Genomic DNA, 26,710 nt, shown 5'->3' with positions numbered 1-26,710 from the left:
GAAACCTATGGACTCACACCTAAGGTACAACACATTCCATGTACCTCTGCACTATAGATGTATTAAAAAAAATTATGGTAAAAGAATGTGTTTCTATAGAAAGACCCATTTCATGACCAATCTAAGTGACTTTGTTTACATCTTAACAATATAATTATGCTGCAATGTTTAAAAAATTACCACCCTAAATTGAGATGTCTTTTTATTTGGCATACCCTACATGTACCATCTGTACAAAATGTCCATTCACACAAGTCATATCATGTGATTGTAGTATTGTATAAATATGGCAAACCAGTGTTTCTAGCATCGGTTAGTGTTCAACTGAAATGGGCAAAATCAGTGACCTTAGCTAAGTAACTCAAGGCATACCAGTTCTAGCAGTCTCCAAACTGCTTTTCACCCAGAACCAATTCTATGGTTTACCAAGAATGGCATGAAAAGCTACTAAAACTACCAAAGCTACCAGCTTGAGAATCAGTGGGATCAAAGAACAGCAGTAAAGAAACAAGTAATGAAACAGATGGACCACAACTGGGCAAATAACATCTTCAACCTTTGCAGAACGTCACTGCAGTACTTGGATAACATATCAGAGTTTGTCCTGATTGGGCTAAAACAGCAGAATACAATTTTGTATGCTGAGAACAAAGAAGGCAAAAGAGCACCTCCAATGTGCTAAGGAGCATCAAAACTGGACCACAGAACAGTGGAAATCATTGCCTGGTCTGACATATCCTGGGTCCTTGTGCATCATGATGATGGAAGGATCGGAAATTAGAGCAACATGAGTCAGTGGAAGCATCCTCTTCGGTGAACAGCACAAGCCTGGAGATGTGGGTGTTTTTCTGGCACATCTTTGAAAAAAAATGTCCTGAGGGAGGCAGTAGAGTCATTAAAATTGTACCAGTCGGGTGACGCAAATACTTCTACATGGTACAATATTCCCACATCCTGTAGGATCCAAGTCCAGGCATATCCATGTTTTTCTGGCCAAAGCAACATGTTGCAACATGTTACCAGACAGAGAGACCTACAAACTGGCAACTCTATTTGACCTATAGCAAAAATCCTATTCAACCAAATCAGAAATTTAGAAATGCTACATAAAATGCTACACTACTGAGCTGAAGAAGTCTGACTTAAAAGGTTTCCCTAGAAGGTTTCACATCTAACCACTCTTAATTTAATTATGTAGAAAATGGTGGAATTCCTCTGCAAAGCCAGAGACTGTAGCACACTTGCTACTCAAATGCTACACTACTAAGCCAAACTGTTTTTTTGCAGCTGCTCAAAAACCACTCTTGATTCCTTAATGGACATTTCAATTGAGTGTTTTTTGAAGAATCATCCTTTGAACGACTCTTTAGTGAACCTCTAAGTGGTTTCTCTATGACATCACTCCAAAGAAACCTTTATTTTTAATAACTGAGTACTACAATCTCTCGTTAGATTGAACAGGATTTTTGCCAGGATTCTATAACGTTTGTCCAACCTCACAATAGTTCCTGCAAAACAATGCAACTGTGGACAGAGAAAACTGGCTGGCTTGACGGTAGGAAAAACTAAAGTGAACAGTAAGCACTACAGTCCAATAAGTGAACGTTAGTCCAGTCCAGTCCTATATACAACTACTTCCCATTTTTTATGCTTACAACTTTGACATTGGAGCTGGTGTTGCCGCTTGTGGTGGATTCAGTTTCTTTATTGCGGAGTTCCTCGTTCTCCTCTTTGTCCCCGTTGCGATCCCGGCTGTTCTGGCTGTTCTGATGGGTTTTGCGGGATGTTGAGTCGAAGCCTGCAGCCTCAAAGAGACGTGCCATGAAGGCCAATCCTGCAGGCCGGATGTAGGCCTTTCCGACCAGGGTGTAGAGGACAGGGTTAAAACAGCTGCTGACGAAGGCCACTGTGGAAGTAAGGGCTCGCAGAGACATCCAGATATTATTCAGTCTGAAGAAGGGATGAGAGAATGGAGGGAAGAGCAGAATGAGAGAGGGAAACTTAGTAGTCTGGTCTGATGCATAAAACAGACGTAGAAAGGATGGGAATAAGAGTAAGAGGTAGTTCAAACGGGATAAAACACTCCAAATGGTGAGTCAGTCAAACTCACTTACCTGCTATATAGCAATTGCTAAGCTGTATGGTGGTTCTTGGGTTTTCCCCATATATACAGTGCTGTGCAAAAGTCAGTAACCCCCTTCATTTGTTTTCTTTTCCAAAATGGACATTAAGTATAAGTTCCTCTTCACAACTATACATCCTTTCAGACCCATAGCGTTGAGTTGTCTTCTCACAGTGGAAGGATGGACAGAAACACCTGTGGATTTTTTTCAGATCTGAATCAAAAGAGGAGCTTGATTTTCTCCTCTCTCTTAAAGATGAAAGTATAAGTTCTGTTTATCTGAAGGGGACAGGTTTGGTGGTCTGCCAGCTCTTACATGGTTGTTAGGAGTCCCATTTTCAAGTTAAATTTTTAATCATTTTTTGAAGTCCACTTTTGGAAAGTCTTTTCATTTATTTTCCTTTGACCTCCTTCCTTATGCATCTTCTATCTAGTCTACTCAGACATATCTACACAAAATGAATAACTTTCACTTCATGGCTGTTAAATTAAATAAACAAAAGGGTGGCCTTGCTCTCTATGAGCCAATATATCCTTTTGGATTTTGATCCTTTAATGTCCTTGGGGGCATATCCCTTTGTTTCATCATTATTGATTTCAACATACAGTCTAGTAAGAAGTGGGACACTGTTCAAACTTGAACGAGCGAGTTAGTCATAATGCCAAGCATTATTCAAGGCATAATGAAACCATCTTAAAGTTGAGTGGTTTTATCCTGTTTAGCCATGTAGCTTTTCTTATAAATGAAAAGCTCTGTAAAATCCATCGCTTAGCTTTCCAGTTAAAGGGGCTGTGACAAAATGTTTATATTATTAAATATTGTATCACATTTTTCCTTTTATTACCGCTTCCTTTCTTTCAGGAGACTTGATTTGAAAGCTGCAGGAATATTTTTACACACTTCTAAAGTTCAGTCTTAGAAGCTGGATGCAATCTTCCTTTTCAAAATCCAAGTGTACTTCTCATGATCCCAAACACAGTGATGTTGAGGTCTCTGGGGTGGTCAGTCCATTGTTTTGAGAACACCAGCTGCTTCTTTGTTTGATTAGTGATTGCTTTTCGCAAAGCAATGCACAACACCATTGCTATCTGACATATGTTCCTGCTACTTCTTATTTTCTATCAGATTTTTCATTCTACAGTTTTCGAGATCTCGACACCATTCCAACTCCAAAATGATAGGTCTGATTAGGAATTGTGCCCTTGTATACAGCTTTTGATCAGACATACAGATTTCATACAATCATCATTAAACGACGATTGACAATTTCTTTCTCATAGGAATGAATAGGGTGCCAAAGGTCTGTGAGCTCAGCTTATATTATGATGAAAGAATCCCATTAGTAACACCCTATTAGCCATGTAGGATGTCAAAGCAACCACCAGCAACCACCTAGCAATCACCTGGGATTCCATATCAACCACCTAGCAAACCCTAGCATCCGCATAGCAATGCCCTAGCAACCATCTGGGATACCACAGCAACCACCTAGCAACATGTTAGCAAGCTAAAGCTGTGCAATCACTCTGCATTTTCTTCAGAAAACACCTTTTTCTAGATATAAGTAAACGTTCCCTTTTTTTATTTCCTTTTCTCAGTAACAGCTTCTTGACAGCTACATATCCTTTCAGATCTTATTTGATCGCCTCAGAAATACCTCCTGAAAATGAATAATGTATATTTAATGGCTGTTATGACTGAAAATTAAGTAATAGTGGGGTGATCTCTGACTTTTGCACAGTACTGTTTGTAATGGATATTTATCCTCACCTGATAATGTGCGTGTGCAGGTGGGTGTGTCACTTACTTTTTTTTTAAATGAGAGTTTGCTGGGGATAACGCCTCTGCGACCTGTGGAACATATGGAACATGTTTTATCATGGTCAGCATTAACATTCATCATTAATGAAGTAATCATATACTAGCAATAAAAACCTTAACATTTTCATGTTCTTGCCAGTATGTTAGAACCAGTCTTATGCCATTTTTTTTGAGCCTTGTCTAAACATCTCCTCCGTAATCCAACTCATCCTATATAGCTTCACATATTTAATCATCATTAGATTGTATATATACACCAAAACACACACCTGCACCATGTTGATGATGTGGTAAGGCAGCCAGAAGAGGCAAAAGGTGATGACGATGGCCAGAATTAGTTTCTCGCTGCGTATGCGCCTCTGGAACTTTGTCCTGCGAATTTTGCGGAGGATGCACAAGTAACTGCCCAGGATCAACGCATACGGCAGCAAGAACCCCAGGAATGTCTCCATACCGTACTGCATTACAACCTTAAGCACACATAACAGAGAGCTTACTGGGTTATAACTGAAATGAAATGTAAAGATCAGAGCTTTGACATAGAAATACCTTCTGCCAAAGGCATTGGGACACATACAGTCTAGTACAAACATACTATTACTGGAAAATGTTTAGTTTGCAGAACTAAGTGTTGTAGAAGGTTCCCCACTAATCACTGACACTATGGAGGTAGGACAGCTATACATATCCACTCCCTTTTTAATAAAGTGAAATCATGGAAGACATGGAGTTTGATGTAGCACATAAACACTGTTAAAGTTTCAAAAATGTACCATTCATACTGTTTAGAAGTCATTATCATTATCTGTGTTAACAACTTACAGCAGTGTAGCTACACCCATTCAAACTAAAGCTATAAACAGTGTTTTAGCCCAGACTGCTTTTTCGAATGAGGCACAATACAAAGTAGCCAAACAGAGCTGAGGATAATTACATATATTAATCAAGCAAAATTAATTATGGTCATTTTGGTGTACAGTCCCATACAAATGCTTGGATCTCCTCAACTCTTGGACCTGGGTAATTATTAAAATTAAAACAGGCTATGACTGCTTAATGGCTCAAATGTCAAATTTGTTTTGCATCCTGCAGCATTTTCCACTATTGTAATGCAGAAGAATGCCCATAACAACAGCCAACTAATTACAATATTTTCAAGAAACTTCTTTTTATATGCAATTAGAAAGCATGTCTCTATTTGTTTAGTAGAGCAAGCCTCAAGATTCTATAAGTTTCATCTATTTTGCTTTTGAGCAAATTTGCATAATATGTGAAGCCTACTTCTGTAGCACGCACACATTTTTAAAGGTAGTGAGTGCAGTCATGGGTTTTTCACCCAACGCTCACAATATAGCCACTACACAGCTGACTAAGACAGGTCAAACAGCTCATGAGTTTAATTCTCCCAAAACATTACTTGCCTATACATGACTTTAAGGTGGCCTAACATTTTGGTGTATGTTTCTCAATAGAGGCTGCAATAACATGCAAGGAGGTTTTTCTTAGCACCAATCAATTAAACCGCAGTTTAGAATGCTGTGTCTCTGCCCTAGCTTGTAAGGCAGTGTTCTAGTCATTGCTAAATTGTGCTAAACAATATACTGATTGAGCTTGACAAATGTTATCAAAAGGCTTTTTTTTATGTTCAGAAGCATATATGCTTTTTATCGGTTAAAATGCCTCATGCTGTTTATAAATGCTTGGACCCCAGGAATTGCTGCTTTTGGCTTTGTGTTCTATTTCTCTCAAAATTCAAAACACATTTCAACTCACATATCCTGAATGAGGGTGTTTGCAGTCACACACCAGACTTTTCATCCCAGTGTGTTCAGTCTCTTCAGTTCTCCTCGGAGTCAGTTCTCTGAAGATCAAAACAGGTACAGCCAGAGCTAGGGCCAGAAACCAAATCACCGGCAGTACCCGTACCACCATCCTCCGAGTGGTCAATCCTCTGAGGTGCTGTGGCCACACCACCGCCACCAGCCTGTGCAGGCTCATCAGTGTGATCAGGAATATGGAAGCATACATGTTGGCACAGCAGAGGTAGAAAGTCACCTTGCACATGGGAAGGCCAAAGACCCAGCCTCTCTTGACCAGGTAGACGATGAAGAAGGGCGTCAGCACCATCAGCATTCCATCTGCACAGGCCAGGTTGAGGATTAGGAGGGTGGTGACGGAGCGGCGGCGTGCCCGGGCCACGATGCTCCAGATGACAAACAGGTTGCCGGGAACACCAAGGAGGAAGACGATGGTAAGGATGAGGGCACCCCCTATGGTTCCACTATTGTTACTCATGATGGTCTCCGTAGGACTGGAGGGAGTGAAGGAGCTGGATAAGGGGGAAGAGGACGTGAGGGGGCTGGATGAGTGCAAGGGAGGGCTGATGTTGAAGTGAGGGGCTGAAGTGAGGGCTGGGTAGTTCAAAGCCATGATGACCTGGAAAAGCAACATAGAAAATGTCATTACTGATCGGGGTTACATTTTATTATGATGGTAGGTCATAGCTTATCTATGCACTTAAAAGTAAAGGATCCTGAATGGTTCCTGGCTTGGATGTGTGGCTGTAGGATTGCAACAGAACCTACTTTTTATGTAGGTTTCTTAAACTTTAAAGAGGTTCTGGTAATATTTTACATCTACTTTGCTACATAGCCATGCCATAACCATATTCTGTCGAGAGTTGTCATAAATTTAGAATGTAACAACATCATGCTACCATCAAAGGGAATGCTAATACTTGCTAAGCGTACTTGTTAGCTGTCAAACATTGTGACATCTATCATGACAATTAACAGTAATGGTAACATGAAACTGTTATATTACTGAACTTCAGTCAGGACCACTACGTCAAAAAAATGTTATGTCCATACGTTTTTTTGGTGGTATAATTGGTACATATATGGACATACATACATGCATAGATGTGAAGCCTAAGGCATTAGGAGCAGCAGAAAGATCCCCTCTAAGGTACAGAGCAGGCATCAATAATGACAAACATGATACTGAACAAGTCAAGAAGGAGGAAGTGGCAAGGATGGCGGGCTAAAGCATCTTAAAAAAGCAAGATGACAAATTTAGCCAGTAGCTGGCAATCAGATCAGCCGATAATAGCAGGTGATTGTGGCCTGAGCTTGACTTTGTGGCCTGCCTGAACTAATGCTGTGCTTGATATAATTTGTTATGACAACTCATGACAGACTGTGATATCTGGCATGGCATGTTTACGACACTGTTATGCCAATGTTATTAAGTTGTAGTAAAGTGTTAGTGAAGTTCTTCATACTCATGTATCTCTTTTACAAAATGTTCTTTTAAGGTTAAAAGCTTCTTTAGGGAACCAAAGTGGTTCTTCTATGGCATTACATCTGTCACAGAAAAAAAGGTACTGTAGAAAAATTGCAAATAATCTACTGTAAAAAGTGTTGTTAAATTCTGAGTTTCAGTTTGTTACCAGATACCAAGTTACAGTGTTCTTCTGTAAGTACATTACAGCATGTTCTTGCATTTTTTACAGTAACTATACACTGTAATTGTAATCCAGATTAAAATTAAAATCTTTTGTAATATATATTTATATACAGTACTTCGCTGACAACAAGCATTGACCATAAAATCCCATAAAAGCCCTAAAAAGAACAGTATTTCGCTGTGAATTATTTTTACCATGAAAATAATTTACAGCAATATATCACTTTAAAATGTCTACACAAGACAGCCAACGTCAAACTGTTGACAAAGTCATGCATGTCATTTTTTATTTTTACACCATTTGAAAACAGCAGCTGATCTTTATATTGTGTGTCTGTTTCATGACCAATATACCAACAGAAAATTTGTTAAATTAATATAATAACATGGGGGAAGAAGGAAAGATGTCCCCTAGTCTTACCTTCTGATCAAATGATGGGGCTAAACCTAATCTCAACACAAATTAGGGCTTCAATTTTTTTTTAAGATATGACATTTTTAGTGTTGTAATTTTTGAAAACGCTAGTAGAAAGTAGAAACTAACAACTTTAATTGTGTAGCTTTACAGTAAATGGACATTGTTCTTAAGGGGGACTCCTCCTATTTTTCCATAATATGTCTTTCCTTTAAAGTTACCATACGACAGTGGTGAAATCATTGTCAAATTATTAACAAACTATATGGAAAGCTTGATTTTTGACAGTGTGAGAGTTTAAGGCTATGCCAAAACTGTTTTTAACAAGCCCTCACCTCCCTTTTCAAGCCCCCCAAAAACTGTGGACAAAGCTATTTATAAGCCATAAACTACTCTAAAATGCTTAACATGTCAAAACCTTACCTCTAACTCTTTCCTCTAATATTCCATCTGTTATACATGACTGCTGAATTAATTTTACTCTGCTAGCTTGCTATTTAGCAAGCTAAGAGCTACATTACTAACAACAACATAAATAAAGGAGATTTTAAACCAAGTTTTAAGAAAAAAAAAGCAATTTTACACAAATTTTATTTGTGTTATGTTGCAACTTCTCACAAAAAACGTTTCGCGCTACAAATTTTCACATGGCAAGCTGACAACCACACTGAGGCCAACCTAGCTGAGGTAGATCATATACGTGGTAAAACAAATATATATGTGGTCCATGCCTAAACAAGTCATTGGGACAAAAAGTGACGTATTTACTCGAAAGAGGCCCCAAATATTCTGTAATAACTCTCGCTAGGACAAAGCAATCTGAATGAAACAACGTGCAATGTATACGTGCTCAGTATATGGAGCTTCGAGCAAGCCAGGATGCCCCCGTATCAGAGCAATGAGGTAGGCGCCATTGTTCAGGCAAGAAACGTTGTTCAGGCAAGGAATGTTCAGGAACATGGAGCACCGCGTCGAAATGTGGCAGAAAATGGAGATCACTTCCAGCATCGCATGTAATGCAATCGATTACACATATGTCAAAGTATGTAGCGTATTTATTTGGTTCAGATTGCTTCACCCTAACGGGGGTTACAACAGAATATTCGGGGCCTCTTTCGAGTGAATCTCCCTGTAGTTCCTGTCTGCAGGGAAGGGGGTGCGGATAGTTGATAATTGCTAAAGTTTAGTGAAACGCATATTTTTTAAGATGTGAATGAAACTTAAGTCTCTGCTGGGTGCCTACAGGGGGGAAAGAGTCACTCAGAATTCTTTTGTTTACTTCATAATGACTGACTCATGTAGACTTTGTGAAGAAACAGTGGAATTCCCCTTTGAGGCTAGGTTTTAATGGGTATAAAGTTTGGCTTTAGAGGAGAGTTTCGGGAATTTAACAGATACTTAGCTACCCCTATTGCTGTGCCTGTTAGAATGTCACTTAGCTGGCAGGACAGGCTGGGCAGCTCCCACTAACACAGTGGCGTTATGCTTAATGGCCACAGCGTAGATTTTAGAGTTTACCCTTCTGTGACACCGGATTTAGTTAATGAATTGCTTAATAATTAGCCATGAGCTGATTCAGGTGTCCTGAAGCAGGACGCAATGCAAAGCCTGCAGAGATCACATAGTTTATGAAATCAAAAACATGCCCTCCAGCAATTTACAAGAAAAAAACTATGTTCTTGGATTGAACCCAACATCTCTTTGATGCTTTATCTTTACCTTTACTAAAGCTTCCAGTCTTTTTGGGAGGCTTGATTTAGTTTTTCAAAGAAATCTGCAGGGATTTCTTTGCACAGCTCCAAAGTTCAGTTTTAGAAGTTGGTTGCACTTTTCTTCTCATCATTCAATAAGCTTGATTTTCTCCTCTCTCTCAAAGATGCAAACTTTAAGTACTGTTTTTCTGATGGGGACAGTTTCGGTGGTGTACTAGCTTTTGCAGGGGTGTTAGGGGTCCCGTTTTCTCTTTATATTATTTTGAACTATTTCGAATACCTTGTACTTAGAGGTCATTTCTAATGAAAAAATTAATAAATGGAGGATGGACTATGATCGTTGCACAAAACTGTATATTTTCATTAGCCTATCACGTTTGTTATTGTTTTTTGTGGCACAGTCATGCACTGTTTACATTAGCTAAGTGGGTGCTGAATCAATGACCTAACTGTATTGTTGTCTCAGTTCACACAATGCCATTATCAAAGACTAATTACCATCCACTAGTCATGGTTTTGTCAAAGCACTGAGCCACCTCTACACAGGTTATTACAACAGGCGATTTCTGTTGAAGACGTCATTGTTTAGCTACAACTGCAGACCTGTCATAAGGTCTGGTGAGCATTCAGCCCAAAGAAATGAGTAAGATGTGATTAAAGACAGTAAGAGAATATATAATTATTTGTGGTCAGTGACATTTTCCTGGTTCATTTTTACTCCTGCCCTAAGGTGAATGACATATCTGCACTGAAATGCTTACAAATCTCGGCCTACTGTATTTCCTTAAGCTTCAAGAACCATCTTAAATGGGAACGCCACCGATTTTTAACAACTTCTGGAAGACTCTTAATATGTAAACAAAGTGATTAAGAGTTGTTTGATGTGAAATGGTTTCTAGAGAAACTTGATGAGTCAGAATTGTTCACAGATTGGTGACAAGAACCAGACGTGAGTTCCTATCACCACTACAGACCTCTAAAGTCATGTAGTCATTTGGTAGTCATCAATGTGTCCGTGTTAGGAACTCCAGGTATAAGCTGGTAATTAATGCCGATTTCGAAAATCTCCAAGTCTGATACGTTTTGTAATATGTATGTTTTCCCCTGAATGTGACTGAGAACTCTGAATTACAAGGTTGTTAAGTAGTAAAAATATGACTATTACTACATGGGTGCTACAAGCAACCTAAAACTCCTGTACATTTAAATAACATTCCATAAAAGTAAGTCTAATATTAAACCGGCGATCTGTTCTCCTGTGACCAAGTGTGGTGTAACTCTACTGTCCTACAGTGAACTCACTTACATCCTAATGAGCTTTAGCAGCGTTAAATCACGTCTGCTCTTTACAACGACAGCGCAGTTAACTACAGCACTCAGTCATATTTTAGTGTTACTGCATTCCCAAGCAACAAAAGTGAAAGAAAGAAGTGGGTTCATGTGAGTTACAGCCCTGATTTAAACGAAAGTAAACTGAGGAAGCTGTGAGGCATTGGAAAGCAGGAGAGCGCTATCTTTCCAGGCTAGATGTTTTTAGCAGGGGACTAACCTGAAGCAGTGCTCTGTCACTCGCACAACACGGCGAATTAATGATACTGTAGATCAAACAAGACAAAAAAGCCCTGTTTTCAGTTTAAACATACTCTGTTTGTCTGGTGTAAGATTCACACTGCAGTTAATGCTTTTACACAGCGAGCGTCAGATATTTTGCGGTTCACCCCTCAAACTACTATGATAGAATAGAGAAATCCAGTCGTCTTTTAACTGGTGTTTGAATACTGTGATATGCTCTGACATGGATGTGGTAGGAGCGATGGCAGAAAGGTGGTCTGATCCATCACTGACGTACTGAGCCAGCTAATGTTTGCTGTCCGTACTAAGTTGATGTTGTTGGGAAACTAAACAGTTTAGCACTTGTAACCAGGTAGACTAGCACTCATCACCAGACAGCTAAAAACAATCTGTTTTCTTTCTGAAATTATGACAAATTTCACAAAAATTACAGCCGTGCTTTTCCATCTGGTAAAAATAGCCAACCACACATTTTTACCCACTCTCCCAAGACAGATTTGTGAATTTTTCTTCTGTCTGGCGAGTGTTTGTCATGTTCCGACCATAAATGATAGTTTAAAACAGCAACTGACCACTCAGGAGCAAAAAATCAGCCTTCAAACTTGCCAGAAATAATAATTTGACATTTATCGCGATATGTATCGATATCGAATGATAGGAACATTTTTATCGTGATAAGATTTTTGGCCATATCGCCCAGTTCTAATTACAGCCCAAAACTGCCAAAGCATCGTAACACCACAATGAAAGACCTAAATCTGTGTTTTCTTTCTAATTAGGTTAATCTTGTACTTGCAGGCAAGCAGTACACATGCACTAAGTAAACACTTTGAATAATATTCCAGTGACTAATAAATGACCAATATATTTTACCATATTTCTCTTCTTTCGATGTAAACTGGGCAGTCCTAATCTTGGGTAATGCTTCCATAAGCTTTCCCTGAACAATCACACTGACCTCTCTCGCCCCTCACAAAACACTGTCAGTCAGAGAAACTTAGTGAGCTAAAGCTAACCCAGCAAACCAAAAGCTAGCAAGCTAGACCACCTGTCTGTAGCTGCCTGTCACTCGTTCATTTGTTTATCCATACACCAATGTTGTTCATCCATCTGTTCCTTCATTCATGCTTTGCTTCATCTGACTGTTTGTTCATCTGTCTGTTCATCCACACACACGGATATTTTTGGTGAGGTTTTCAGTCTTACGATATCTATCAGTGCACAGCAGTGTTAGCTTACTTGTAGCAGTATATTTCAGCCCTTTTATAGACTTGTAATTCAGAGGATCCCAGTGACATTTGGAGAAAAAATGTATCTATGACAAAACATATTGGGTTTGGAACATTTTTGCAACAGCAGAGATGCTTTTAATTTTTCCTGTAGGGAAATCTGCCAAAACCAGGAGTTCCTAAAATGGGCCAGATTCTGGCTACAGAATTCCGACATCACTTCAAGGCTCTACTGTGAAGAATATCTGTAAGTCTCTTTACAATGCTCTGTCTGTGTACTGCACACTCTGAAGGACTATTTACATCTCAAAGATTTAATTATGCCCATTTTCAGTAGTACATTTTTTAGTAGTCCAATTTAAAGCAAGCAATGAGGCATTAGCTCTTAAAGCTAAATCTCTATAAGCAGTGTTGTTCAAAGTCAAGCAGGGAATCTCTGAACATCTGTATAACCGTTCCTCCTTCTTTGATCAGTCAGATTATGGTGTTTGTTCTTTTTTAATTCGGTTAGATACCAGCAATGATGCTAATGGAAAGTCATTAGCACTCAAGCACTGTTATTCGCAGCAGTAGCCTGTGGTGCCTTCTGAAGAAAAGGCTAATTATAGAATGTTGCTTTGTTGTATCACCACAGCCTGCTTAAAATGAACTCCGCTTAAATAGCCATCTAATGGGGGTCTTTAGAAAATTAAATACACCAGATGAGGCCACAAGGCATTAGCTTGGCATGATTTGACAGAGAAAGGAAACAGACTACTCCTTAACTGGGTCATTTGTGGTGACAGAGAAAGAAAGGGGGAAAGATGAAGGGTAGAAAAAGTGTCTGTATTAGATAAAAGATGAGCAGTCAGCATGGCATAAGAGCTGATAAATGAGTAGACGGAAAAAATAAGTCACAGACAGAGAAAAGAGGAAGACGGAAAGGAAAAAAGAAAGCCTAGAGAGCCCCTTGTCTGCAGCACGCACACCCACACACACAGTGGTTAGTGAGGTTGTGGTCAGAGCTTACTCAACAGAAGAAGTCAGAAGGAAGGAAATGAAGAGCAGTTTGCAGTATCAGTGTTTTTGGAGTATCAAGCACTGGCAGGTGAAGAAAAATCTAACCTATTTAGATATTTCACTCTCTGGGGTCTAAGGGCATTTTCCTGATTTTACAAATCTTCTTAAATCTTACACTTGTATGTAACATAAAACTCATGTTTCATATTAAAATGCATTATCTTCATCGCTATCTTCCAGAAGCAACTTCAGCGGCTGTAGCTCTTCACCATTTCACACATCTCCAATATCGACTGAATGAAGAATGAACTGTTTCTGGCAGAAAATGCAAGGTCTAAGACTGAACTTTAGAGGCGTGGAAAAATATCCCTGCAGATTTCTTTGAAAAACTGAAAGCACACTGAAAAGTTATAAGAAAAGCACTGTTCACTGATCATTGAATTCAAAAGCATACGAGAGTTTAACCTTATATTAGGCTGACTTTTAAATACTTACCAGCCACATTACAGTGAGACTTAATACAACTTTAAGAAGGTTCCTGAATAAGCAGCGTGTAAAATATATATATATATATATATATATATATATATATATATATATATATATATATAATTTTTGTTATCTTATTGGAACCTGCACCAAGTGACGTTTCCTGTACATCATGTTCAGATTTCACCTGTATATATTTTATACTTTAAGAAAGTCAGTCACTGTAAACTAAAAGCAACATTTCGTTCACAGTTGTAACCAATGAGATTAAAAGGGTTAAAGGAGGTCAGTCCCTATAGAGTTGAGTGCTTTGAGGAACTCTTATTACAGTCGTTTAGAGAGGTGCAGAGGTTACTAGTATTTACACACACTTAAATAACTCAGAAACATATTACAACACTTTCACATCTGCTTTTTTTTTCTCTGTAGTCCTAATTCCCTGTCCCTGCTGTCCCAAAACATGCCTTATAGCATACAGAAACATAGTTTAGTTGCTTAGATTGTTTCATATATAATTTAATACTTGAACTGTGAGAAGCAGAAAATGCAACAACTTCTAAGACTGAACTTGTGCAAAAACATTCCAGCAAATGTCTTTGAAAAACTGAAAGCAAGTCATCCAAATAGAAGCTGTGATAAAGAGTGGACATATTTAATACTGAAAAAGGTATTAGATTTGGCTGTTGAGGGTAATTAATAAAATTAACTCACTTATCAATGGAAGTTTTATGTACATATGATTTATTTTGACTTTCTGCAGTATGCATTTATATGTTTCTGAAAGTTCAGTATTCATCAAATCCAAAACAATATGGAACAGTCCAAGACCAGAAAAGCTGTTCTCTGTGTTGTGAGAGTCGTCTCTTATACTGCAAGGCTAACTTTTAAAGACTTTAAAGCTGCACTTTGTATGTTTTGGGAATTGTAAGACCTCTCTGGTAGAAATCTGTAATTGCACATAACACACAGAAGAACATTTTGTAGTGCCAGTTGTGTTTAGAGTCCCTAAATACATAAATAATGCACTTTATATCTATAGAAAGCTGTGTAGCCTATGGTGCAGTGCACTATTTGGAGTGCAGAAATTGTAATTTAATGACCCACATTGTGTGCTACATAGAGATTACGGCAATTCTCTAATGGTAGAAAGCTAGTTGTCACAGTCCTCTTGTGAACTAAACACTTTTGATCACTCACTTACACTTTAATGAAACGAGAGACCATTATGATGACTTAAATGAGCAATTCAACATGTAGTTACCATATTTTATTGTCTCATCTCACCATTAACAAAGCCACATTTACAGCAGATCTGCCCATTTAGGAAATCTGTCTGCTGATGTCTCTTCCCATGACACACAGCGCATCCTCAAAGTCAGACAATGCAAATGATGCATGCAGATCCTCCTTATCTTTTATATGAGGTGTGTGCGGCTAGCAGAAGTTTACTTTCACGTTGTTTTTTTTGCAGCGTGCCACTATAAAAGTGTGTATAAAGCATGGTAGGTTTACTGAGACATGAAGAATGGTTAGTTGGGCACTGTCCCACTAAATGACCTCCTGACGCCAGGCCTCCTACAAAGCTATCCTGTTAAGTCTGCTACAGCTACTACATCTGCAGGGATAACAGACAAATAACATAACAGCCCACTGTTGTCACCCATTGACGTGACCAGTTACACTTTGGTGTGAACATCACAAATTGTTTAGGCGTATTGGTGTAAAACAGCACAATATGCCTTTCTAATAAACACTTAAGGAAAGCGGGAAGGAGTTTTAAGCCGGGGGTTCTGAAATTTCAAGCAGCATATATGTGGCATAAATGATGACGTCATGCAAAACGGGAGAAATAACTGTTCATAAACACATCATTATAATGTTAGATGATTTTTTTTCAAGTTTAAAAACAATATAAGGAATTGTCCTATAACTCTGCTTACACGAATCCTCTTTGCACCTCAGCCTGTGTGTTTTAGTCTACACGGCCAAAAGTGGCCAACAGTTTATCGAAGGAAACAATTTGGCTCACTGTAATGAAAATACAGTGTTAACTTTAACTCCACTCTAAAACAATCACATTCAAATAACGATAAAGTTCGGATCTCTCTGTTATTATTAATTTTTTATTTGTTTTGTATTGTTATTATTATTATTATTACTATTATTATTATTATTATTTTACTTTTAGAATCTTTTTGAAAAGGATTCTATATAGCACCAAAAAAGGGTTCTGCTACTGTTATGATGTTATGCTTGTAACAGAAACAGAACCCTTTTCTAAACGATTCTAGATATAGAACCACATACATCACAGTCTTTATCAATCTGAAGAAGCATTTCACAACATTAAGAACCCTTTAATCATGCAGAGGGTTCTCTGAGTGTTTACGGTTCTATACAGAACCACTTTCTTTACTAAAGAACACTTAAAGATTCATCACAAGTGTGTAGAGTATATATAGTACTGTGTAAAAGTCAGAGACCACTCTACATTTATCTCATTTCCAAGCAAAACCCACTAGTATGAGTTATTAATTTTTTAATGTCAGATTTTTTTAGTGTGTCCACTCTTTGCCTTTATTACAAATTCCATTCTATTCCAAACTCCTTTCATTGATATGTCCAAGCCCTGGGTTATATACTGTACTGTGCAAACTTCAGAGACCGCCCTATATTTATTAAATTCCCAGTCAAAACAAGTTATTCATTTTTGCCATCAGGAAAAAATATATAATATATTTATAGGAATTTCCACAGAAGCTTGGTGTGTCCACTCTTTGCTTTTATTACAGCTTTCATTCTTTTCCAGAGGTGTTCTTCAGCAGGGACATTTTTCTACACCTCCAAAGTTCAGTCTCAGAAGTTGGTTGCATTTTCCGCTTCTCACATTTCAAGTTATCCCAACATATGCAGGGATGTTGAGGTCTGGACTCTGTGGTGGACAGTCTGTTTTTCTGAGAACACCAGCAGCTTCTTTAATTTGCAAATCTTCCTTGTGAAGGATGGACAGAAACACCTGTTGATTTTTCAGATTAAAGCACTGTGTATCTGCTCGTAACAGTTTTGGTGGTCTACCAGGTCATAGTTGTTAACCCCGTAAATGACCAGGGCTTTTATTATACACATTCATAATCTAAGAATAACAGTTGAACATTGAAGTCCCTGTAGTTACTGAATAATATGCCTTAGTTTGTAATAAGCCGGAGATTTTAAGGGGTTAAACATCATTTAGTGAATTTATCACTAAATGTTTAATGATTTTATTTGAAACTCTTGTTTTTTCATCTATTGTCCTGTAGTCCTGTGCCTGTTATAATGTTGCAAATCCAAATAATACAAAAACAGATTATTCTCAATTATCAAAAAATAGTTACTTTCACTGAAACCATAACATGTAAATGAAGTCAACAGGAGAAGTCTTTCAGCCGAGTAGCCTCACTGTGTAAAGGCACATCTCCCCTTATTAATCTGCTTAGTCATCAGGGCGTATTAGCTTTGACGTTATCTTCCAGCCAGCAGGCCAGACTAAACAAACATTCCTGAGAAACATCTGCGTTATACTTCACTGCACTGACAGTCAAGTCAAGATCTTGAATCAGTCTCAAACGCTTCAATGGCCATTTGAGAACAGAGAGTTGCTAAAATAGAGATTTGGCCATTGCTAACAGAGAAAAACTCATCTGATTTACTGTAATACTGCAATTGTAGCAGAAAAATTGAACTCATGAATGCATTGCTTTGGAGAAAAACGGCAGTAGTGACTTTTCAATACAATTGAGTTTAGCTGCAGTTCAGCTTGAAAAATTTAGCTGCTAAAATTTGTGAGAGATTTAAAAATGTAAAAAGGGTTTCTCAGAGATGGGGATTCAATTCCCATTACGACCCGACTCGGACTCCCCTTAAAGTGCCAGGGAACACAGTTAAATATTAAAATTATTTGTAAGATGCTAAACTTGAGTTTAGTATAAATGGAAAATATAAGATATAAATATGATAAAACATGGCTTAAAAACAGCTGATCAGTCTTGAGAATTGTGTGGGTGTGGCTAATGAGCAGCTTGATTGATAACTCTCTGTCTAGCCTGCTCTGCCCCTCATACAGAACTAAATTCATCATCCAGCTTTTGTGACGGCAACTGGATGAAAAAGTCACAAACGAACAGATTTGCAGATGGATGGATGAAACAACACATGAATGAACGAGTGCTGCTCACCAACCGCTGTTAGCACAAACTCTTACAAAAATGTTTTTGATGTGTCCAGCACCTCTGCACCCCACTCTGCATTTTCTTCATGATTACGCTTGCAAAAAACGACGATTAGAAACAAGGAACAAAACGCAAACCAAAAGCAAAAAATGAAAACTGGTGGTGCAGTTACGTTCTGGCGCACCACTAAGGTAACTGGTACATCATTTAAGGTGGAACTGAAAATTCGAACAATAAGCCAACTTCAGCTTCACTGAAAAGAATTTGCAAATGTTTCCTTTTCAAGGAATTATGACTACAGTAATGATTTTCTCCATACATCACTCAGGGTTTCCCCTCGCTATAATCATTTGTCAAGCTACCTGACATTATTTGGTATAATGATGATTTTTATAAACTGTAGCTACTCAAAAACAGGTAAACTATGTTTAGGGTATTTTGGTCTGTGCTATATCCCTTCATCATGGGTTCTGGTGCTGTCTTGGTTAAAAAATAAGTGGAGTCGAAAAGTCGCTCCATTGACTCCAGCGGCAGTGGTTGAGGCCAGACAATCCAGAGTCAGACATTACAACCTGCCACAATGGCAGATGATATTACACTGTATCATGACATCACAGTCTCAGCCCTATTGAAAAGACAGAGGCAAAACAACTTCAAACTGCTGACTGTTTGGGTATCCAGGTATCCTAGCTGGTGCAAATTTTGCTGAAGTTGTTTCATCAAGTCTAGCTTACGTTTTAATGAGTTACACATCACGAAAAAACCTCAACTAGATTAGCTATTATGTTAGCTAACCAGCAAACTACAGACTAACTGACCATTTCAAGTTGTTTTGCCTCTGTCCTTAAACATCTCAATTACTGCGTATATCTATTCTTCACAATGAAGGTCTTTCTATATAGAAGGGCTCATTTGTAGCCATGTCAAAGCTGCCAGGTTTTACTTTTGTACAATGCAATTCGTCCAGCTAATAATAAGACTAAACTAAACTTCTTCACTAAAGTGTTTGATATGGAGGTGGGTGATATGGCAAAACGTAATATCATGATGCTTCAGGAAGTTTTTACTAAACACAATAAGTCACGATATTTCTTTTTTTCTCACAGGTGAAAAATTACAGCAGATGAAGTAGAGCCACATTTTGAAATATACTACCAAAAACTATGAATCCAATTATTTATATGTAGCATTTCACACATGTTGCACTAAATGCAATTAAACAGGAGTAATGACGCTCTGATTCTAATCAGACATGCACTTGGTAAGCATTTTTAAGCACTGGAGATATCCACGATATGCTTATAAAAGCATATTGTGACGTATTGTGATGCAATTTATCACAATAACGATAAACACTGTCATATTGATTGGTTCTAGATTGATATTAAAGATGTACACAATAAGGAAGTAAAAATGCATTGATTTATGGCGATGTATCGATCTGAAGGTGCCAAATCAGAAATCATTTTAGAATTCCTTATAATAAACACTTAAGTGCTCTTTTCAGCCAAAAATAAAATTCCTCTTAATCAGTGACCAAATAGTGCTTCTTTCAAACTTTCAAAAATTAAAAGAAAATATATACAGAAAGAATTGTTCTCAGTGATGACATTCGACTACTGTGTAAATCAGCACTGCCCAAAATGTGGCCAATGGCTAGCCCATGAGGATGTTACCCTAACCCCACCCCATTACACAATATAAGAATCAAGCATTTTCGTACTGTACGTGCCTTGTTAAATTTTTGTTTTCCATTTAATTTTGTATTTTCAAAGTATTATGTTAACAAAATGTAGCATAATGTTATAATGTAGTAATATATAGTTAAAATGAAACCTGTCTGCACTCATGCATTCAGAATATTTTTTAAATGAAACATCTCAAAGTAAATTAAATCATGGTGAAATTCAGAATCGCTCCCATTTACAGAAACAGTGCACAGTCACATCGCAGTGTTGTTAAAATTCTTCAGCATGGTTCTTCTGCAGTGAGATCACAAAAGTGAACCACTACAAACACAGCATTCATGATTCACTGATTCGTTTACTAAAGAGTCATAACCAAATGAAATTGGTGTCAGTGATTGACACCCTGACTAAACAGTGCAGAGATTCACGTTTGTGTGTGCGTGAGTACACACATAGGAGTCATTCATCATGGAAACAAGTTTTCCCTGCTGTGATCCACTCCCTCACAGCGAGACCAGACTTGAACACAGCAGAGCAAACAGACGTTTCTTTCTTTCTTTTTTTTTTTGCTGAGGAAACTCTTATATGTTGTCTTCCTTCTACAAATAGACACGTATGAACAAGAGCGGGGTACATAATGTGTATGGAAGTTAAGATTCACTTTGTACAGTTCAGCTTGGCCAGACGTGAGTACATTCCTAGTTCAGATACAGGCTTGGTTTATGTGTGTAAATATAGTGTGTGGTTGACTTGTACACACCCTTTGACACACACATCCTCTACAAAACATGATTATGCTGCTAATACACACACATACCAAGCAATATGCAGTGTATTTATGAGGATGTTACAACAATCTCAATAAACCACTGGAATGCAGTGAGGGCAAACCAGTTTTTAGATATCTTTGTTTTTTGTTATTTAAAACACTTCCAGTGCTTATATCCACTTCAAATTTACACACATAATGCCTTTTAACTATACATATGTGTGATTTATAAGCAAGATATTATTGAAGTCAGGACAAAACCTTGTATCTCTCTTTGTATCTTCATAAATTTTGGATTTTCAAATAATTTAAAATGAAGTTTCATGATGAACAAACTTGTTATTTTAACTTGAAATGTAAAAGTTACTTTTTGGTTTTGTTCTCAAAATTGATAGGGGAAAAAAGTTTTCAGACACCACAAATTAATGACATTAGTAGCCATTGTTGGCAATTACAGCTTTGAAACATCTATGGTAAGAAGTAATTAGCTGCAGCCTTGTGCCTCCCATTCCTCTCCTCAAAATGTCTTCAGTTCCCCAAAATTGCAAATGCCCTTCCAATTGCCTCGCAATTTCAAAATCCTCCATAAATTTTCAAAGGGATTTAAGTCAGGATGTTGGCTAGACCAGGGGTCGGCAACCCAAATGTTAAGAAGAGCTATTTTGTCCTTTGAACAAAACCCAAATCACCTTGGGAGCCACAACATTTATGTCAATTTTAACATCTTGGCTGTAAATATGTCTCAGGATGTGCTGATGTACTAGTATAGGCTAAAAAATGTAATATGTGAGGACAATGCAGACTTACTTTGCTCTGCTTTAAGCTTTAGCTTAGCTATAACTGCTTTTCTTGCAGCTCCAGCAGGAAACATCTCCTCAATAGTAGAATAGTTTCCTGTAAAATGTCTCTCAGCATTTGACTTTTTCATGAGGCTAAAGTCAGCTTCTCATTCGCCAAATTTCCCCTTCCACCTTAAATGGTGCCTGAGGCACCAAAATGTAAATGCTGCACCATTTAAGGTGGAACTGGACAATTCGGACAAAAATCTGGCAAATGAGAAGTTGACTTCAGCTTCACACTTTTTGACAGTTTCTCGTTGCAGATTAAATGTTTCAGAAAACCAGCTGAGTGCCTATAAATGCAAAGTCCATTCATCTCCAAATTATCCATGTTCATTTTAAATCTTTCTCTTTGCTTTTTCATTAGCTACTAGCTAGGCGAGACTGTTGTCTGCATTGCTATGTCTGCACGCCAACCTTCAGGGTTAAAGGGTGAATTAGCAGTTATAGGTTACATTATCTCTAGCATTTAAGGCCATTTATTAAAACTGTGGTAGAAATGTGTGTTAGAACGATCGGCCAAGCTTTATTTTACTGCAAAGGAGGATTATTTTTTACTTAAAAAATCTAATCCTACTGTTGAGCTGCAACAGGGCAGTAAAAGAGTCACATGATGCTGAACCCTGGGCTACGCCATGAAAGCAAGCACATTCTTTTTTCTTTAGGAACCTTCTTGAGTTATTTTGGCTGTATGTTCAGGGTCGTGATCTTGTGGAAATGTCCATCTTCTCCCCAGATTCAATTTCTTGGCTGATTAGATTAAATTCTCCTCTAGTATCTCCTGATACATCCTTCATGTTTCTTTAAGTAACGTGTAATGCCCCAGTACAGTCTGCAGAGCAGCAGCCCCATCATGATATGATGTTCTCAGGATCATACCCTTCTTTCTCCAAACATGACGAGTTAAGTTATTGCCAAGGAGCTCTATTTTTGTTTTATCTGATCAGAGTACGTTGTTCCAAAAGAGTTCTGATTTTTTTACCCCTTATTTGGCCATGTTTTATTACACACTTCTATAACCTAAAAATAGCTCAAGTCCCTGTAGTTATGCCTCAGTATGTAATAAGCCTAAGGGGTTAAATGTTTGTGTGCAAATTTTAGGCTCTGTAATCTTTTTTAGACGTGGAGTTTTACACAGGGTGTAGGAATAGAGATAATTGCAGTGCAGTTTATTGCTAATTGTTCTCTGTGTAACTGTTGTTCCTGCTGCTTTCATGTCTTCCTACAAATCTGTTTTGAATGACTTAACAGGCAATGGTGATGTCTTTTATAAAGAATTTGAATAAAACCTATATTTTGCCCTTAAATGGCCAGAGCTCATTAGCCAGTTTACACTGAAGTCCCTGTAGTTACTGAATAAAAAGCCCTAATAGGTAATAGGGCTGGGATTTTAAGTGGTTAATATCTAGAACTCAATTTATCTTTATGTAACATTTATGTATATTTTTAATATAGTTTCTGAATATGTAGAGCTTGTGAATACATACTTTTTGTTCATTTTTGTAAGGACAGTTAAAAGAGTTAAAGGACATTGTGTGTATATGTGTAGTGGATGTACACACCAGGAGTACATAAAGTAACAAGAACAAAAGTGTCTAAAACTAACCTCACAGTTCCTTGTTTCCCCTCACTTGTTTCCCCTCACAGTATGTGGCTGACAGCTTAATACAGATTCGCCGCACCCTTTGACACACTCACCCTCTATAATAACAGTACACAAACATGATTACACTGTTAATACACACACATACACAACAATATGCAGGGTATTTATGAAGATGTTACACTAATCTCACACAATAAACCTAATACTACACATGCACAACAACATGCAGCATTTTGTGAGGAAACTGCGATAATCTCAATAAACCTCTGTGTGGGTGTGTGTGTGGCGGTGAATGGCCGAGATAGCACTTCCTCAACAGCAATTCATCAAAACTAGAGCAAACAAACACTAAAAAGCTATATCCTTGACTTAAACAGCAGCCTTTAGCAGGGACATCAACAGTATTACTATCGTACCTTCAGCAGCATAGCAATAATGCTGCTCTGACATATAGTGCATACTAGGACAAGTCAGGACGACTCAGTGAAAAGCAGGTTTTACACACAGTACTGCCGAAAAGTTTCAAAGCAACATTAACTTCAGTTTGTTTAAGAGACGGTTGATGGTAATATATGTATTATTAAACAGAACAGTGGTGTACAATTAATTGATTCTACATGTTTTTGATGCAATTCTACATTCATCTCATTGAAAAATAATCATTTTAATCCATATTATGTAAAAAACATACAATGTGCATTGCTGTGTGTGTAAGAGTCTATTTAATATATTGATATTTGCAGTGGTCACTCCTGACTGTTAAGAGTTAGGCCTTCAGTTTGGGCCATAAATGTACAAAACTCAGTCAAAAGAGGAGGAAAATGATGCTGTCCCTACAGGACTCTTGCAATTGGCTAGTGCTAAGCTAACAGCACCTCACATTAAGATTTTTTGGCAGTTCAAGACACAGGCTTCTAAAGCTTCTAAAAGTTTTACCTGAAGCTTGTAACAGTCATATTACGACGAACAGTTTTAACAGACAGTGGTTTTCAGAAGTGTTTCTGAACCCATGCAGTGATTTCCTCTACAGAATCATGCTTGTTTTTAATGCAGTGCCGTCTGAGGGCCCAAAGATCACGGCCAGCAAATACTGGTTTTTGGCCTTGTCCCTAGCATACAAAAGATTTCTCTGGATTCTGGAGTCTTTTAGTGCTGTTATGTACTGTAGATGATGAAAAGCAAATGTTCTTTGCTATTTTATGTTGAGAAATGTTGTTCTTGAATTGTTGCACTATTTGATCGTGAAGTCTTTCACAGAGTGGTGAATCTTTACTTCTGAAAGACTCTGGGACGCTTTTTTATACCCACTCATGTTACTGACCTGTTGCATTTTTTTTGGTATTACACAACTTTACCAGCCTTTTGTTGCCCCCGTCCCAAATTTTTTGGAACGTGTTGTTGGCATCAAATTCAAAATGGGCAAATATTTTTCAAAAAACAATAAACTTTCTCAGTGTCAACATCTTATATGTTGTCTTTGTACTTTTTGCAATAAATATAGGGTTTAAATGATTTGCACCTCATTACATTTTATTTTATTTACATTTTGCACAGCATCCCAACTTTTTTGAAAAGGGGACATACTCAGTATACATTCATTTTAAAACAGGAATATCAATTTTACCACCAGTTATTTACTGTTACTAAAAACGTGTATAAACTAATCTTTGTACTTAGACACCCGTGTAAACTTTTATCTTTGCAAATATTTTTACATCCATTTTTCAATTAAACAAACATTGTATGGAATGAAGTGTGACATTTAAGAAAATCTTAGGGTCTTAAGGTATTAAGCATAAAATCATGCTACTATTTAGAATTTTATATAATTAATTAACCTTTTTAATAGTTTGTTTCATCTGCATATATATTTGGGCAGTGGCACCACCTGACATTTTCAGACATCAGACTTTGGGAAATAAAAATACCTAAAATCAATTTTGTTTCGATGCACTGTGTAGTAAAATGTATTAACATACAGGAGGTATTATAGAATGAAGCAATATATGTATATTCTTTAATAGGAAATGAATTGATGTTGACATGTCTTTGAGCCTGATTTCCTTGTTCAGATGCTCCTGATGACCTGATCACTTCATTCAGCAATACATAAAGAATTTAAACTTGCTGAATGTAAAAACTATTATTGACAAATAGTATAAAGACTATTATCACAATATACATTAGAGCAGAGTACAATAGTGCAACATAAAGGAATCCTCTAAGAAAGCTTCTTTGATGTCAATACACGAGCTGTAACTAAACCGATTTGACTGTATAAAAACACTGCTTACTTCCTTACAACACTGTCTTGCAGAACCAGCCCCACTGTGAATTATAAGAGGAATTTACTTGATGCAAATTGCTTCCAACCATGTCATTTAAAACAATTACATCACTTGTACTATTTGGAAAGATTCCTCAAACACTATGTTCTTCTGCGTGTAGCCTTGATCATGGATAAGCCAAGTATTGAACACTTTTGCCAACATTTCTTTTGAGCCCCCAAACCAAAATTACCTTGTTTATTTGCTATTGATCAGTATTGCTACACACTTAGCAGGAGTATATATATATATATATATATAGTGCCAAAAATGTTTACATGACTTGTAACTGTAGCAGAACCACACAAATGATTGTTTGTGATGTCACCGTTCTATATAACTATTGCATTTTCTAAAGAACCCATTAAGAACCAGTATTGCAATAAAGACCAAAGGCACCTGTTATTTATAACACATAACTTGTTGTGTTTGACAATTTTTTGACACGCACCCCATCACTTCATAGAACAACAGAGAACCTGCTTTGCATAACAGAAGTCAGGGGGCAGATGTGTCAGTCAGTGAGTTTTCTGTTCTTTCATTAAGTACAGAGAAAATATAGTTCATGCTAATGGATCATATGCTACAGATGTGGTGGATAGAGATTAGGTTATAATTTAAAATTCATTATTTGCTAACTGCTATGAGTTATTCCATAACTCCTATGTGATATGTAAACTATGTTATGAGAATGGTGAACAGAAGAATGGGGTCTCTTAAAGCTTAAAAAGGAGGGAATGAATATGAGACCCTAGTTCTCACCTGGTCAGTAGTAGCGCTGGGTGAAAGAATGAAGGACAGAAGACTTCTTGTGAGAGAAATGCACGGATAACGAAGGAATGCCGTGTTAGCAGGGTCTCATGCTTCCTCTTCTTGGCGACAGCTGGTGGCTTTCTTATTTCCTCTGGAGTTTCTTCTATATGAGACTTTTTCCTCCTTGAAAAAAGTCTTCTACATTCTGTATTCCTTCATGTCTCTCGTTCCTCTCTCTGTCCTCCGCCCTCCTTTCTGTAGCTGTCAGATTCACTGTGGCACGTTCCAGGAGAGGAGAGGAGGAGTTTCTCTTTCCTTGTCTCCTCCCTCTTTCTTCTTATCTGCCCTTATCTGCTGCCTTCCCACCTTATCTGTGCTCGAGCGTGACTCCACTTGTTGCTTTCACCGTGAGGAACCTCATAGTAAAGATTGCGCACATTTGAACACCGCAAACTCCATTAATCACACACAGGGCAAGTGATTCACCTCCACTCGAGTTCACGTTCCCCTCAAATTTCTCAATCAACATCCTGCCTCAGTGACTGGATCAAACAGGTGGAAAATGTTTAAAAGAGATGTCTATCAACACAAGGCAGAGCTGGTTAATATTGATAAATGCACACACTCACAGACTTGCATTACTACACCTGAGAGGTCTAAGTGGTACTGTGCAAAAGTCAGATACCATCCTT

General features: G+C 37.7%; 1 protein-coding gene across 2 annotated transcripts; it reads right to left on the bottom strand.

Moving 5' to 3' along the window:
• Positions 1–758: 758 nt before the first annotated feature.
• On the bottom strand, positions 759–26,509 carry ltb4r2a (leukotriene B4 receptor 2a). Of its 2 annotated transcripts, XM_036583155.1 has the most exons (6): positions 26,028–26,509; positions 22,939–23,033; positions 5,718–6,380; positions 4,214–4,414; positions 3,931–3,974; positions 759–1,950 (listed from the first exon to the last, which is right to left on the bottom strand). In XM_036583155.1, the coding sequence occupies exons 3-6, from the start codon at positions 6,372–6,374 to the stop codon at positions 1,632–1,634; spliced, it is 1,221 nt and encodes a 406-aa protein (XP_036439048.1). In that variant the 5' UTR covers positions 6,375–6,380; positions 22,939–23,033; positions 26,028–26,509; the 3' UTR covers positions 759–1,631. The 2 variants fall into 2 exon arrangements, with proteins under 2 accessions (XP_036439048.1, XP_036439047.1); XM_036583154.1 differs by lacking the exon at positions 22,939–23,033 and having other exon boundaries at positions 26,028–26,505.
• Between the last annotated feature and the right edge of the window lie 201 nt (positions 26,510–26,710).

The sequence above is a fragment of the Colossoma macropomum genome, unplaced genomic scaffold (genome assembly GCF_904425465.1).
Source record: "Colossoma macropomum unplaced genomic scaffold, Colossoma_macropomum, whole genome shotgun sequence".
NCBI lineage: Eukaryota > Metazoa > Chordata > Actinopteri > Characiformes > Serrasalmidae > Colossoma > Colossoma macropomum.
The sequence above is the reverse complement of the archived record's forward strand: the minus strand, read 5'-3'. Positions and strand labels throughout refer to the sequence as shown.